A 16,399-nucleotide genomic window follows, 5' to 3' on the forward strand; every position below is an offset into this window, starting at 1 on the left:
ACATTTCCTCTACAGAGTGACCTTTCTAAATCAGAAATTCGATCAGATTCTACACGATACCTCAAGAATGAAGTCCAAACATCTGAGTGGGCATTAAAGGGCCTCAGCAACCTAATATCAATCCAGTAACACAATGTTCTCTTATATTTCCATCTTTTATTCTATCTGCCCTATTCACTAGGCAGGCTACCTTACACACACTTTGAACTTAGTTTTGTATCTTCTCCTTGTCTTTACTTCAAAGACCTAAGGTAGTTTTCCTTCTACTTCATGGACTTTGAAAAATACTACTCATTCCTAAAAGCACTGTTCCTTTTGGCAAGCTTCCATGAGCCTCTGAAAAGTATCCATCCCTTTCTCCTCAATCTCAAAGCAAATTTACAAGTATGAACTCCTTTGACACTTATCCCATTTGGGGAGTGATTTATGGTTATTGTTACACATGGTTAGGTGACTATCCCGTTAGAGTATAAGACCCAGAGAAAAGACGTAAACATTTATCTTTCAGTCCCTCTACTACCTGCCATAGTGCCTTAAATGAGGTATCACGTAAATATGTCTTGAATGAACAAGCAACCAAATAAAAGAATACCTGTAATGAAAAGGAAATATTTATTAGCATATTTGTTTTTGCGGGGCATTGGCTATGTCAGAGGGTATCTATGCTCAAGAAAAAATTGAGCTAGATAAACATCAATTTTACTAAAAATTTGCTATTTGTGTCTTACGATAACTAACTAAATAAGTTTCCTAATGACTTTTCTTCAAAGTTGAAAAACTGACCCCCACCTCACGGAGTTTTCTTCCTTCCCAACTCTTGCTCTACCCATGGTGTTTTCAACATCTATGGAGATGTTTTATCCAATCAAGTTCTTTGATAATTTTGACTCTCAGCAATCTTTGCATTCAAAGGTGTGCAACAAAACCATCTCTCCAAAAGAAAAAAGCCTTGATTTTTAGCATTTGACAGTTTTCATGATATAAATACTCTCAGTATTTCCAGTTTCAAGATGGTTGTACTCAAAAACCAGCCTGCAATATTCCTAAAAATTCAGCAATCACTGCCTGTTAGCAGGTACAAACTAGCTCCAGTACACCACCGTTTTTATAGTCAGTTTTCAACAACCTACTCCTAGAGATACATCTTGGACCTGAGGCTTCCCCCTTTGAAATCTTAACGACATGGATGATATTCCTACCCAAATCCTTTATCTCTGTCTCTATCATGGTGCCACTTATCAAACCTAGATCCCATGGTGAATCACTTCAACTTTCTTTTGATAGTGTCACCTATATGCTAATTCCCTAACCCTTCGATCACCTCTATTTTTTGTGTGTGGGGGGAATTTCAACCTTCTGCTATATGTTACTACATCAGAATCTGAATACTGAGAAATTCTGAGAAAAACTCACAGCCACATGAATTGCTGTAACAACAGATTTATGCTAGGAATTTCTCTTACGTGATCCTGAAGCATTTGTCTTTCTATTCCCTTCCCATTTTCCAGCCTCCTCTACCTTGTGCATCTCTATCATAGCCCTTCTCTTATATATAAGCATTTCTTGTCCTGTAGACAACCATAGAGAAGATTAGGGAAATACAGTATGATTCCATCAATTTTTCACTCCTATATCAGAAGCTTAGCATTCTCCGCAAGGACTCACACACCATTTCCTCAAATTTCAGAATAGGAACTTGTCCTTTCTTATTCCAAAGAATGTCCCTCCTTCCATCCTCTTGACTACATTTACTTCTTTCTCCTCTGGTATGTTATTATATCACTTATTCTCCATCTGATAAATTTGCAACTTAATTCTTGCAGCTAGTTCCTTTCCTAACAATCTATAAATGTTAAAATTTATCTTATTAAATAATAAAAACTCCTACCCAACCACACAGTGAAAATAGCATCACTTTTTTCATGGTAAAACCTTCTCACTCTTGACCAATCTCTCTCTTACCTTCTCATTCAAGTTGCTTAACAGGTTAGTCTCTTTTATTCACTATTATAAAATACAAATACAATATAGAAAAATTTACAACTTTAGTATAAAGATGAATATAAAACAAAAACAAAATATTAGCTGTAATCCCAACAAGTGGCTACACTATTGGCATTTTGGCACATTTTCTTTCAGGCTTGTTTCTAAACCCGTATGTGTGTGTATATATATATATATATATATATATATATATATATATATATATATATATATATATATATATACGTGTGTGTGTTCAACGTTGGAATTAGATTATATATAGATTTTTGTATGTATATATTTTCATTTGTCATTTTTTAATGGGCATTGCTCAATTATATACACTTTTCTTTAAAAGCTTGATTTTTTAATGACTGCATTATATTTTAGGGAATAAACGAATCCTAATTGACAAAGCTATTCATACATGTTATTCACTGAAGATCTCTATGAAATTAGGCTTTAACCTCAACTGCTTCACTTAGCAATGACCTCCTAATTCTCCAAAGCCAACAGGCTCATTCCTTTTGCCATCTTACTTGAACTTTTTGCAACAGGTGACAATGCAATATACTCCTCTTTTCTTAAAATATTTTTACCTTGTCTTTAATAACATCAGATTTTTATCATCATTTTTACCCAATTTCTCTAACAATTTTCCTCAGCAAACTTTGCTTCTCTCTCATCTCCACACTCAATGGTTCTGTTCTTTTCATTTTATTCTTGAACATTTTTCATCCAAACCATGACTTTAAATAACACTTGCACACAAAAAGTTTGGATTGGAAAGAGTAATGATTTCCTTTTCTTAAATATTTGTTTGTTTTACAGTCCTCAAAGGTAAGAAAGATTTTCCACTGGTTTATTTTTTGAGATTCAAAAATGTCTGGATTACACCTTTGGGAATGATAAAAAGGGGCCAATATAATAGTGGTCCTGCCTGATTCACAAGTGACATTATCAACTTCAGAAGTCAGGTAAATAAGAACTTCAGGCCAAGTGAAGGTGGGAAGATTTATACTTATTATATTTGTTTGACTGAGCAAATAGCATTATTTTCAATAGGTAGAGAAAAATTTAGTCAAATTTACACATCAAATCACTAAGTTATCAAGATGTAGTTTGAAGAAAGATTTCTTTTTTGACCCTGTCCTACAATAAGTTATTTGATTTACAAAGTGAAATTTGTTATAACTATGTGCTACTGAAACATTGAAAAGTAGTGAAATCAATTTGGCTTCTCTTCTTTGGGTCAGCATGAAGTAAAGGAGCATGCTATCTCATTATCCTCCAGGTAGCTTTTATGGAAATTAGTCATATAAACACATCTTCTTTCTCAGAGGTAGGAAGGCTCGGTGTTCCACAAGGTTGGCTTATTCTCTACAGAATACCCAGGGAGAATATTAAAAGCAAAACAATTCCATGAGGTTTTTATAACAAAAACTATTCTATAATCTGGTGATGGTCATAATAGTATTTTGTTGAGCTGACTAGGGAATTTTCTTTGGTCCCAGCTCTTACAAGAGCCAATCTGTCTAACAAAATTAGAGGATAGGCAGGAGAGATGAAATCCTCATACCTTATATTTATAGAGCACTTTCAACTCTTAGAAACTAGCTTATCTTTTACTTCAATTGATTTTCATCTTAAATTTGAGAAACATGTCAGAGCAGTAATTTCTACCCTCATTGAACATATTGAGATATTGAGGCTTGAATGACTGAACTGACTTGTTAAATTTGAATACAAACTCACCCCATGACTTAACCCAGATAGTGTTGTTCTCTTCTACCAGTATTTATTTTGATTGTCATTAAATATTTTTTTAATTCATTAAAAAAAAATTTTTAATTCATTCCAACTCATCTCACATACTTCACATGTGTTTTCTTTTAAATGAAAAGGACATAGCAGCACATTTTTTTCCCTATTGGCTTTACACCCTTTTATTAGCTGGGTCTCATTTGTTTTACTTTATGACACACACCTCAAAATTTGATTTCTAACAACATGATCAATAACACAAATCTATTCAGTGAACCGATGTGGAAGTGCAGTGAAAAGAGTAACTATGGTGTCATGGAAATCACCTTCCTACAATGGATCTTAGTTTCCTCCACAAACAAATGAGTACAGAACTACCTGTCTCACAGGGTTATTGAACAGAGCTACTGCCTACCAACTGCCTTGGTGAAAACCTTGGGAATCCTTCCAGGCACCTTTCTCTTTCTCTCACTGTTCACATACCTAAAGACAGCAAGTGCTGTTGATTCTATGCCCTGAAAAGCTCTGGAAATTGTCCTTCCTACCCCATCTCCACTAATTCTCAGTTTAGATCTTCACTACTTTATTGGAATTACTGTTTATTTATATCCTATTTCTAGTCTTGTCAATTTCACTTAATTATGCTTATGGAGAATGGGTTCCAGCACCAGGTACAACAGATAAATACTTGAGACTCCTTAGGATCCTGCATTTTTATTTTTCAGTGTGTTCTTGATGCATTTGATTGTCAGGTGGACAGTTTTAATTAGATACAGATAGTTTTCTTGGCTTCTTTATACACTTAACACTTTTTTTTACTTAGATGATATGTCTTTAACCATCAGTACCAGTAGAAACCAATAAGAGGTGCAAATGGAGCCCAAAAGGCACCAGAGAAGCCAACTGAGCTCACATTTATGAGGGAACTATATCTGCCATGGTTAATTTCACATTTGCTTACATGGAGGATTTTCTATAAATCCTAGTACTCTATCACAAAACGTATGTTTTCCTTCATTGGAAAAGCCATTCCAGATAGGAAGATTTAATCTAATGAAGATACCTACTAACTGTCAAATAAACGTATTTCACTGAACATAAACTTTAAGCTTTAGTCTATTAATAAACTTTAAGCTTTAGTCTGTTACGCTAAGAGATACTCCTTAAGCTTTAAGGAGTAAAGCTTAAAGAGTTTAAGCTTTAAGCTTAAACTTTAAGCTTTAGTCTATTACACTAAGAGATACTCCTTAAGATGTACGCTCTGCAGTAAGATTCTAAGAATATCTGGAACCCAAAGCTGCTTGAAAATCTAAGTCCCATAAGTTATGAGGAATTTTCAAGTTCAAAAAATAATACTTACACCGAAGTTGGTAGCGGCAAATCGATCTGCGGCAGAAACCTGTACGTTTGTTGAAACAGTTGTGTGAGCATAGAAAGCATTTATATTTGCCAGCAAGGTGCTCATTACAGCAGGGACACCGGGGCACATGTATTTAGAAGACAGACATGAAAAGTGCCTGCAAGACAAAAACATTAAGTGCTTTAAAAACAAAATCTAATTAATTCACATAGCAGCGTATCCTCTAACATCAGCAATTAAGTAACTACTCTATCTATGAAAAGGAGAGAAAACTCTTACAATTACTAATTGAAAGAGAAAGCAATTTCAGCCTTTTAAAAACTTCTCATTCACAAATGTGAAGTGGCTGAATTAGAATGTGATTTGCCACAAGGATATGTGCATAATTTCTTTCAACTAGGAGAGTGCTGTGTGTACACACAAAAAGTGCAATTTCCAGTGGAATCTAATACTGTCAAAAAGCAATAATCCAGGAGTCTCCCTTTCTCTGGCAACTCTGTCCCCAATTACTTCAGTTCCTGAAATGTTGAAATGCAACCAGAATGTTCTTTCACACTTGTATTCCTCTCACACCGGTAAGGTAAACAAGAGACCCTCCTTTCATTGCACTCTGATTGAACAAGTCAACTTAACATCTGACCTGAGTACAGTTTGTGAGCTTTTGCTGTTAAGGAGTATCTTCCATGAGCAGTTTTATTTATTGAGGTTTTGCTAAAGCCAGCATTTAATTAAGCAAACAAATGAACAGTGAAAACAAACTGAATTATGCCAGCATTATGCTTAAAGACCATTTCTTTTAAACCTTGAATAACAGTATCATTTACAGACATCAGAAGCATCAAGTGTTCAATTCCACTACTTCTCTCAGGAAAATTTGTTTCATTTGAACTCTAACAAAAGACTTAAAAATTGAAAGCACAACTTGTGATAAAAGTGAAAAGATAAAATATGCATGGAAGAAACAAATTTTCCTTATCTAATCTGATCCTATTTTGCTCTCATATCTCAGTAATTTATCCAACACCAAGATTGAACACAAACACAGAATGTACCGACATAAATAAATATTCCAAGTGGCAGCTCAAAAGAAATGAATGGAGGTCCTGGAAATGTTGCTTTTCTTCGACTTTAGCCAGGCCACTCATCTAACTTCGATTAGCTAATAAATGTAGGCTACATTTTAAAACATGGATCTTTGAGGATCATGAACAACAAAGTATGCTGTGAGAGTTACACCATCTGTGTAATGTAACCCTGGAATTAGATGATCACTACTTTGTTCTTTTAGGTAAATGATGCATATTTTTACTTTATTATACACTACTTATAATTTATATCTATTAAGAATATCACAAGTGATATAAATATATTAAAAATAGAAATTAAATAAAAACTAGCGTATGGTATCACATTTCTTTCTTTTTTCAAAACTGTCAAATAATTAGATTTGTTAGACCCAAGTCAGAGCTCAAGAGATATGGAATATGCAATGCCTAAATGGGATAGTGTGGGAGATGGCAAAAGGGAAATATACATACCTAGGTGGGAACAAGAAATAGACAATCACCAACTGTCAAAATAAACTGGTGAGGAACTGAAAGACCAGAAGTTTATCTTCCTCAGCATGCATTATCTATTTAAAGAGATTCTGGAGGTCACCAGAATGAATAATCTTGTTCTTGGTTTTAAACCAGAAATAGTATTCTCCTAATGCAGGTGTGTTGCTTAGTCTTTACTGCTTGCAGCTGCCACCCTGTGATTTTTGGTGTCTGGTAAGAGCAGTAGCAACAGCTTAGCAGGCACTTTAAGTAGAACAATGGAGGAACATATGAATATTCTGCTTAAGGCGTTCACGGTGTGAATTTGATAAGTGAAACAGAAAGTTTTATTGTGAAGATGATGCAATTATAAGGCATCTTAGGGAAAAATGAGTGCCATATGGGAAGAATGGGGATATCAACAACCAAGCTTTGTCTATTTTAAATTTTGACTTGATTCAGCCAATATCTTAATGATGAAAATGCCCTATGAAATTGTGTCTTTGCAATCCCAAAGCAATGTTTTATAACCAAAATGAGAGGTTTAACAAATAGTTTGTTAGATATGAAAATTTATGGGTAATATAGGCAAAAAGCTATGTAAATAAATGTAATTTAGAGTTTCTTAGTTTAATGACATATTTGCTATGTGTTTATAATTTAATGTTAATACATATTATTCATAAACAATTAGAAAACAGGAAAATAAACTGCCTTTCACATGGCTATTCTCTAAAAAATAAATTCAATTTACAGCCAAATAGTATAATTATAAAATTTTCTCTTATCAGAATTGATGAGGAGAGGGCAAGATGGCGGAAGAGTAGGATGTGGAGATCACCTTCCTCCCCACAGATACATCAGAAATACATCTACAAGTGGAACGAGCCCTACAGAACACCTACTGAATGCTGGCAGAAGACCTCAGACCTCCCAAAAGGAAAGAAACTCCCCACGTACCTGGGTAGGGCAAAAGAAAAAACAATAAACAGAGACATAAGTGTAGGGACAGGTCCTACACCAGTGGGAGGAAGCTGTGAAGGAGGAAAGGTTTCCATACACTAGAAGCCCCTTCGCGGGCGGAGACTGTGGGTGGCGGAGGGGGGAAACTTCGGAGCCGCGGAGGAGAGCGCAGTAACAGGGTGCGGAGGGCAAAGGGGAGAGATTCCCGCACACTGGGTCAGGCAGGGGATGGGAGCTGAGGCTGGGGCTTCAGTCGGATCCCAGGGAGAGGACTGGCGGCGTGAACACAGCCTGAAGGGGTTAGTGCACCACAGCTAGCCGGGAGGGAGTCTGGGAAAAAGTCTGGACCTGCTGAAGAGGCAAGAGACTTTTTCTTCCCTCTTTGTTTCCTGCTGTGCGAGGAGAGGGGATTCAGAGCACAGCCTAAATGAGCTCCAGAGATGAGCACAAGCCGTGGCTATCAGTGCGGACCCCAGAGATGGGCATGAGATGCTAAGGCCGCTGCTGGCACCACCAAGAAGCCTATGTGCGACCACAGGTCACAATCCACACCTCCCCTCCCAGGAGCCTGTGCAGCCCACCAATGCCAGGGTCCCATGATGCACGGACAACTTCCCCGGGAGAACGCATGGTGCACCTCAGGCTGGTACAACGTCACGCCGGTGTCTGCCGCTGCAGGCTCGACCCGCACTGTGTGCCCCTCCCTTCACCTGGCCTCAGTGAGCCAGAGCCCCGGAAGCAGCGTCTCCTTTAATCCCGTCCTGTCTGAGCAAAGACAGCAACCTACACACAGAGGCGGGGCCAAATCCAAAGCTGAACCCTAGGAGCTGTGCGAACAAAGAAGAGAAAGGGAAATCTCTCCCAGCAGCCTCAGGAGCAGTAGATTAAAGCTCCACAACCAACTTGATGTACCCTGCATCTGTGGAATACCTGAATAGACAATGAATCATCCCAAATTGAGGAGGTGGACTTTGGGAGCAATGATATATTATTTTTTCCCCTTTTCCTTTTTTTGTGTGTATGTATATGCTTCTGTGTGAGATTTTGTCTGTATAGCTTCGTATTCACCATTTGTCCTAGGGTTCTGTCTGTCCGTTTTTTTTTTTTTTTTTTTTTTTTTTTTTACTTAAAAAACTTGTTTTTCTTAATAATTATTTTTTATTTTAATAACTTTATTTTATTTTATACTCTTTCTTTCTTTTCTCGACTTTTTCCCCCATTTATTCTGAGCCATGTGGATGAAAGGGTCTTGGTGCTCTAGCCAGGTGTCAGGGCTGTGCCTCTGAGGTGGGAGAGCCAACTTCAGGACACTGGTCCACAAGAAACCTTCCAGCTCCACGTAATATCAAACAGCGAAAATCTCCCAGAGATCTCCATCTCAATGCCAAAACCCAGCTTCACTCAACGACCAGCAAGTTACAGTGCTGGACAACCTACGGCAAACAACTAGCAAGACAGTAAAACAACCCCACCCATTAGCAGAGAGGCTGCCTAAAATCATAATAAGGCCACAGACACCCCAAAACACACCACCAGACGTGGACCTGTCCACCAAAAAGACAAGATCCAGCCTCATCCACCAGAACACAGGCACTAGTCCCCTCCACCAGGAAGCCTACACAACTCACTGAACCAACTTTAGCCACTGGGGACAGACACCTAAAAAAACAGGAACTATGAACCTTCAGCCTGCAAAATGGAGACCCCAAACACAGTAAGATAAGCAAAATGAGAAGACAGAAAAACACACAGCAGATGAAGGAGCAAGGTAAAATCTCACCAGACCTAACAAATGAAGAGGAAATAGGCAGTCTACCTGAAAAAGAATTAGAATAATGATAGTAAAGATGATCCAAAATCTTGGAACTAGAATAGAGAAACTGCAAGAAATATTTAACAAGGAACAACAAGAACTAAAGAGGAAACAAGCAACAATGAACAACACAATAAATGAAATTAAAAATGCTCTAGAAGGGATCAATAGCAGAATAACTGAGGCAGAAGAATGGATAAGTGACCTAGAAGATAAAATAGTGGAAATAACTACTGCAGAGTAGAATAAAGAAAAAAGAATGAAAAGAACTGAGGACAGTCTCAGATACCTCTTGGACAACATTAAACGCAACAACATTCGAATTATAGGAGTCCTAGAAGAAGAGGAGAAAAAGAAAGGGACTGAGAAAATATTTGAAGAGATTATAGTTGAAAACTTCCCTAATATGGGAAAGGAAATAGTTAATGAAGTCGAGGAAGCAGAGAGAGTCCCATACAGGATAAATCCAAGGAGAAACACGCCAAGACACAATTAATCAAACTGTCAAAAATTAAATGCAAAGAAAATGTATTAAAAGCAGCAAGGAAAAACAAGAAATAACACACAAGGGAATCCCAATAAGGTTAACAGCTAATCTTTCAGTAGAAACTCTGCAAGCCAGAAGGGAGTGGCAGGACATATTTAAAGTGATGAAAGAGAAATACCTACAACCAAGATTACTCTAACCATCAAGGATCTCATTCATATTTGATGGAGAAATTAAACCCTTTACAGACAAGCAAAAGCTGAGAGAGTTCAGCACCAGCAAACCAGTTTTACAACAAATGCTAAAGGAACTTCTTTAGGCAAGAAAAACAAGAGAAGGAAAAGACCTACAATAACAAACCCAAAACAATTGAGAAAATGTGAATAGGAACATACATATCGATAATTACCTTAAATGTAAATGGATTAAATGCTCCCACCAAAACACACAGACTGGCTGAATGGATAAAAAAATAAGACCCATATATATGCTGTCTACAAGAGACCCACTTCAAACCTAAGGACACATACAGACTGAAAGTGAGGGGATGGAAAAAGATATTCCATGCAAATGGAAATCAAAACAAAGCTGGAGTAGCAATTTTCATATCACACAAAATAGACTTTAAAATAAAGACTATTACAAGAGATGAAGAAGGACACTACATAATGATCAAGGGATCAATCCACGAAGAAGGTATAACAATTGTAAATACTTATGCACCCAACACAGGAGCACCTCAATACATAAGGCAAATACTAACAGCCATAAAAGGGGAAATCGACACTAACACATTCATAGTAGGGGACTTTAACACCCTACTTTCACCAATGGACAGATCATCAAAACTGAACATAAATAAGGGAACACAAGCTTTAAATGATACATTAAACAAGATGGACTTAACTGATATTTATAGGACATTCCATCCAAAAACAACAGAATACACATTTTTCTCAAGTGCTCATGGAACATTCTCCAGATTAGATCATATCTTAGGTCACAAATCAAGCCTTTCTAAATTTAAGAAAATTGAAATTGTATCAAGTAACTTTTCTGACCACAACACTATGAGACTAGATATCAATTATGGAAAAAAATCTGTAAAACATACAAACACATGGAGGCTAAACAATATACTAAATAATGAAGTGATCACTGAAGAAATCAAAGAGGAAATCAAAAAACACCTAGAAACAAATGACAATGGAGACATGACGACCCAAAAGCTATGGGATGAAGCAAAAGCTGTTCTAAGAGGGAAGTTTATAGCAATACAATCCTACCTTAAGAAACAGGAAACATTTCAAATAAAAAACCTAACCTTGTATCTAAAGCAATTAGAGAAAGAAGAACAAAAAAACCCAAAGTTATCAGAAGGAAAGAAATCACAAAGGTCATATCAGAAATAAATGAAAAAGAAATGAAAGAAACAATAGCAAAGATCAATAAAATTAAAAGCTTGTTCTTTGAGAAGATAAACAAAATTGATAAACCGTGAGCCAGACTCATCAAGAAAAAAAGGGAGAAGACTCAAATTAATAGAATTAGAAATGTAAAAGGAGGAGTAACAACTGACACTGCAGAAATACAAAAGATCATGAGAGATTACTACAAGCAACTCTATGCCAATAAAATGGACAACCTGGAAGAAATGGACAAATTCTTAGAAATGCACAATGTGCTGAGATTGAACCAGGAAGAAACAGAAAATATGAACAGACCAATTACAAGCACTGAAATTGAGACTTTGATTAAAATACTTCCAACAAACAAAAGCACAGGACCAGATGGCTTCACAGGCACATTATATCAAAGATTTAGAGAAGAGCTAACACCTATCCTTCTCAAACTCTTCCAAAATTAGCAGAGGGAGGAACACTTCCAAACTCATTCTACAAGGCCACCATCACCCTGATACCAAAGCCAGACAAAGATGTCACAAACAAAGAAAACTATAGACAATTATCAATGATAAACATAGATGAAAAAATCAACAAAATACTAGCAAAAAGAATCCAACAGCACATTAAAGGATCATGCACCATAATCAGGTGGGGTTTATTCCAGGAATGCAAGGATTCTTCAATATAAGCAAATCAATCAACATGATACACCATATTAACAAATTGAAGGAGAAAAACCATAAGACCATCTCAACCGATGCAGAGAAAGCTTTCAACAAAATTCAACACCCATTTATGATAAAAACCCTGCAGAAAGTAGGCATAGAAGGAACTTTCCTCAACATAATAAAGGCCATATATGACAAATCCACAGCCAACATTGTCCTCAATGGTGAAAAACTGAAACCATTTCCACTAAGATCAGGAACAAGAAAAGGTTGCCCACTCTCACCACTCTTATTCAATTTAGTTTTTGAAGTTCTAGCCACAGCTATCAGGGAAGAAAAAGAAATAAAAGGAGTCCAAATCAGAAAAGAAGAAGTAAAACTGTCACTGTTTGCAGATGACATGATACTATACATGGAGAATCCTAAGGATGCTACCAGAAAACTACTAGAGCTAATCAATGAATTTGGTAAAGGAGCAGGATACAAAATTAATGCACAGAAATCTCTGGCATTCCTAAACACTAATGATGAAAAATCCGAAAATGAAATGAAGAAAACACTTCCACTTACCACTGCAACAAAAAGAATAAAATATCTAGGAATAAACCTACCTAAGGAGACAAAAGACCTGTATGCAGAAAATTATAAGTCACTGATGAAAGAAATTAAAGATGATACAAATAGATGGAGAGATATACCATGTTCTTGGATTGTAAGAATCAACATTGTGAAAATGACTCTACTACCCAAAGCAATCTACACATTCAATGCAATCCCTATCAAACTACCACTGGCATTTTTCACAGAACTAGAACAAAACATTTCACAATTTGTATGGAAACACAAAATACCCCGAATAGCCAAAGCAATCCTGAGAACGAAAAATGGAGCTGGCGGAATCAGGCTCCCTGACTTCAGACTATACTACAAAGCTACAGTAATCAAGACAGTATAGTACTGGCACAAAAACAGAAATATAGATCAATGGAACAGGATAGAAAGCCCAGAGATAAACCCATGCACATATGGTCACCTTATCTTTGATAAAGGAGGCAAGAATATACAATGGAGAAAAGACAGCGTCTTCAGTAAGTGGTGCCTGGAAAACTGGACTGGTACATGTAAAAGTATGAGATTAGAACACTCCCTAATACCATACACAAAAATAAGCTCAAAATGGATTAAAGATTTGAATGTAAGGCCAGACACTATAAAACTCTTGGAGGAAAACAGAGGCAGAACACTCTATGACATAAATCACAGCAAGATCCTTTTTGACCCACGTCCTACAGAAATGGAAATTTAAAAAAAATAAACAAATGGGACCTAATGAAACTTAAAAGCTTTTGCACAGCAAAGGAAACCATAAACAAGACCAAAAGCCAGCCCTCAGAATGTGAGAAAATAGTTGCAAATGAAGCAACTGACAAAGGATTAATCTCCAAACTTTACAAGCAGCTCATGCAGCTCAATATCAAAAAAACAAACAAACCAATCCAAAAATGGGCAGAAGAACTAAATAGATATTTCTCCAAAGAAGATATACAGATTGCCAATAAACACATGAAAGAATGCTCAATATCGTTAATCAATAGAGAAATGCAAATCAAAACTACAATGAGATATCATCTCACACCGGTCAGACTGGCCATCAGCAAAAAATCTAGAAACAATAAATGCTGGCCAGAGTGTGGAGAAAAGGGAACACTCTTGCACTGCTGGTGAGAATGTAAATTGAAACAGCCACTATGGAGAACAGTATGGAGGTTCCTTAAAAAACTACAAATAGAACTACCATACGACTGAGCAATCCCACTACTGGGCATATACCCTGAGAGAACCATAATTCAAAAAGATTCATGTACCAAAATGTTCAGTGCAGCTCTATTTGCAATAGCTAGGAGATGGAAGCAACCTATGTGTCCATCATCAGATGAATGGATAAAGAAGATATGGCACATATATACAATGGAATATTACTCAGCCATAAAAAATGAAATTGAGTTATTTGTAGGGAGGTGGATGGATGTAGAGTTTGCCATACAGAGTGAAGTAAGTCAGAAAGAGAAAAACAAATACCGTATGCTAACACATATATACAGAATCTAAGAAAAAAAAGGTCATGAAGACCCTTGGGGTAAGATGGGAATAAAGACACAGACCTACTAGAGAATGGACTTGAGGATATGGGGAGGGGGAATGGTAAGCTCTGACAAAGTGAGAGAGTGGCATGGACATATATATACTACCAAATGTAAAATAGATAGCTAGTGGGAAGTATCTGCATAGCACTGGAAGATCAGCTCGATGCTTTGTGACGACCTAGAGGGGTGGGATAGGAAGGGTGGGAGGGAGACACAAGAGGGAGGAGATATGGGGATATATGTATATGTATAGCTGATTCACTGTGTTATACAGCAGAAACGAATACACCACTGTAATGCAATTATACTCCAATAAAGATGTTAAAATATTAAATTAAATTCTAAAAAAAGAATTGATGAAAAATAGAATTAGAATTGATTCTATTGTTTTTCTACCCTTTAACCTTTCATTCATTTTTTTTTTTTAATGTTAAAGGCGTCTGGGCAAAGTATTCTCCCTTTAACAACTACACATTTACTATATTTCTGGGACTATTCTTACTGATAAGGATCTTGAGTTGATTTGAACATGGTCCTGGTGTAAAAAATTAATGTATACCCTAACTGAGATGCATACACATTAAAACCTCATTTTGTCATACAAGAGAAAGTACTGTTACAGAGGTATGTAAGGGTTTGAGTGGGCCATGGGATGGAGGAGTGAGTCCTGGAGATGGATGGCAAAGGTCCAAAGGTTGAGTCCACTAGTGGTGAACCTAGTATAGGAGAAGTCAGAGGAAAACATCTGAGTCAAGGTCTAGAGGATGAGTGATTATGTAATGGCCATGGAAGAGTGGAGAGTTTAGTGTCCCTAGAACTTACTTTGATAGGTGTTTACTGAACATGTCTGAAAGCCAGATACTGTATTAGATACTGGGTATACAGTAATGAGTTCACTTATAGATTAGTGAGAGAATCAGTGACACAAGAAATGTAATACAATTTTGAGAAAGTTATGAAAAAGAAAAGCATAACAGTGCTGTGAAACACCAAATTAGGGTGTGTGTATTGTACCCTGGTGGTGGTGGGGGGTGTGTCTAGCAAGACTTCTTGAAATGATGCTGGTCTAAGAGTAAATGTATGACTAAGAGATAGCCAGAGCGAGCACAGGGCTTGCTATTGCTGATAGATAAAGAATGTAAATATTCCAAAGGAATGGAATAATGAAAACCAAGGCACAGTGGAAAGAAACAAAATATTGTGTACAATGAACCCTAGCAATTTTAGGCTGGTGGAGCCCAAATTTCCAGGAGCACATTCTGCACCGTTATATGACCAGAGGCAAAGCGAGAGGTCTGTACAATAGTCTTGTGCAATATGGTAGGCAAGTTGGACCTATTATATACGTCAGAAGATTTTTTCAAACAAAACTCAAAACTCAAAATCTTACAGTCAATATAAGTGAAAAATTACCTCCAACAATCTCTCATTGTTTACATGGGGTAGGAAGTGACATCATCAGAGTTGAGTTTAAAATTGATTTGGTGGGAGGGGATTTTAGGAGGATGGCTTAAAGAAGGTGAGACTGCGAAAAGAGTCCAATTAGGAGGCTATAAAGGGAAGAGATGATGGGTGTCTGAACTAAGACAGTAGCTTTAGAGATAGGGAGGAGGGAATATATTTTTAAAACATTAAGAGAGGTAAACTGTCAGGACTCAGTGCTTGATAAGGAGTGAAAGAGGAGAAAGAGAAGTGATGAAGTTCCAAGGCTTCAGTCTGGATGACTGAGTGAGGGGGTGCTTCTGCCCAGTGAGCTGGGAACTAAAAAGGAGAAAAAGGGGTTGTAAGGTTGGGTCATGTGTCCAGTCGAGTTTGAGCTTAAGGCGCCTGTAGGGTTTCCATAAAGTAATGTTCACCGCGTTACTGGAGACCTGGGCTGGACGCTTAGATCTGGGGATCACTTCAAAACCACGAAAATGGGTAAGATCATCCAGGAGAATTATACAGAATGAAGAACAGTGTCAGGAAATGAAACCTGGGAAACACTGATATATAAGGGACTAGTGGAAAACCAATAAGTAAGTTCTATGACTGGGATCAAACTTAAAATTATAGGGACTTCCCTGGTGGTGCAGTGATTAAGAATCTGACTGCCAATGCAGGGGACACAGGTTTGAGCCCTGGTCCAGGAAGATCCCACATGCTGTGGAACAACTAAGCCCGGGTGCCACAACTACTGAGCCCACGTGCCACAACTACCAAAGCTCACGCACCTAGAGCCCGCGCTCCGTAACAAAAGAAGCCACTGCAATGAGAAGCCCGTGCACCGCAAT

The 16,399-nt window shown here is 37.2% G+C and overlaps 1 protein-coding gene across 1 annotated transcript in view; it reads right to left on the minus strand.

The window, feature by feature from the left end:
* The window catches only part of UNC13C (unc-13 homolog C), a 607,361-nt gene that overhangs the window by 303,329 nt on the left and 287,633 nt on the right, over nucleotides 1–16,399 (minus strand). Inside the window, exon 13 of the mRNA XM_059056161.2 lies at nucleotides 5,108–5,264. Within this exon, the coding sequence (XP_058912144.1) occupies nucleotides 5,108–5,264 (157 nt within the window). The remainder of the gene's footprint in view (nucleotides 1–5,107; nucleotides 5,265–16,399) is intronic.

Source organism: Kogia breviceps, chromosome 3 (assembly GCF_026419965.1).
Source record: "Kogia breviceps isolate mKogBre1 chromosome 3, mKogBre1 haplotype 1, whole genome shotgun sequence".
Taxonomy (NCBI): domain Eukaryota; kingdom Metazoa; phylum Chordata; class Mammalia; order Artiodactyla; family Physeteridae; genus Kogia; species Kogia breviceps.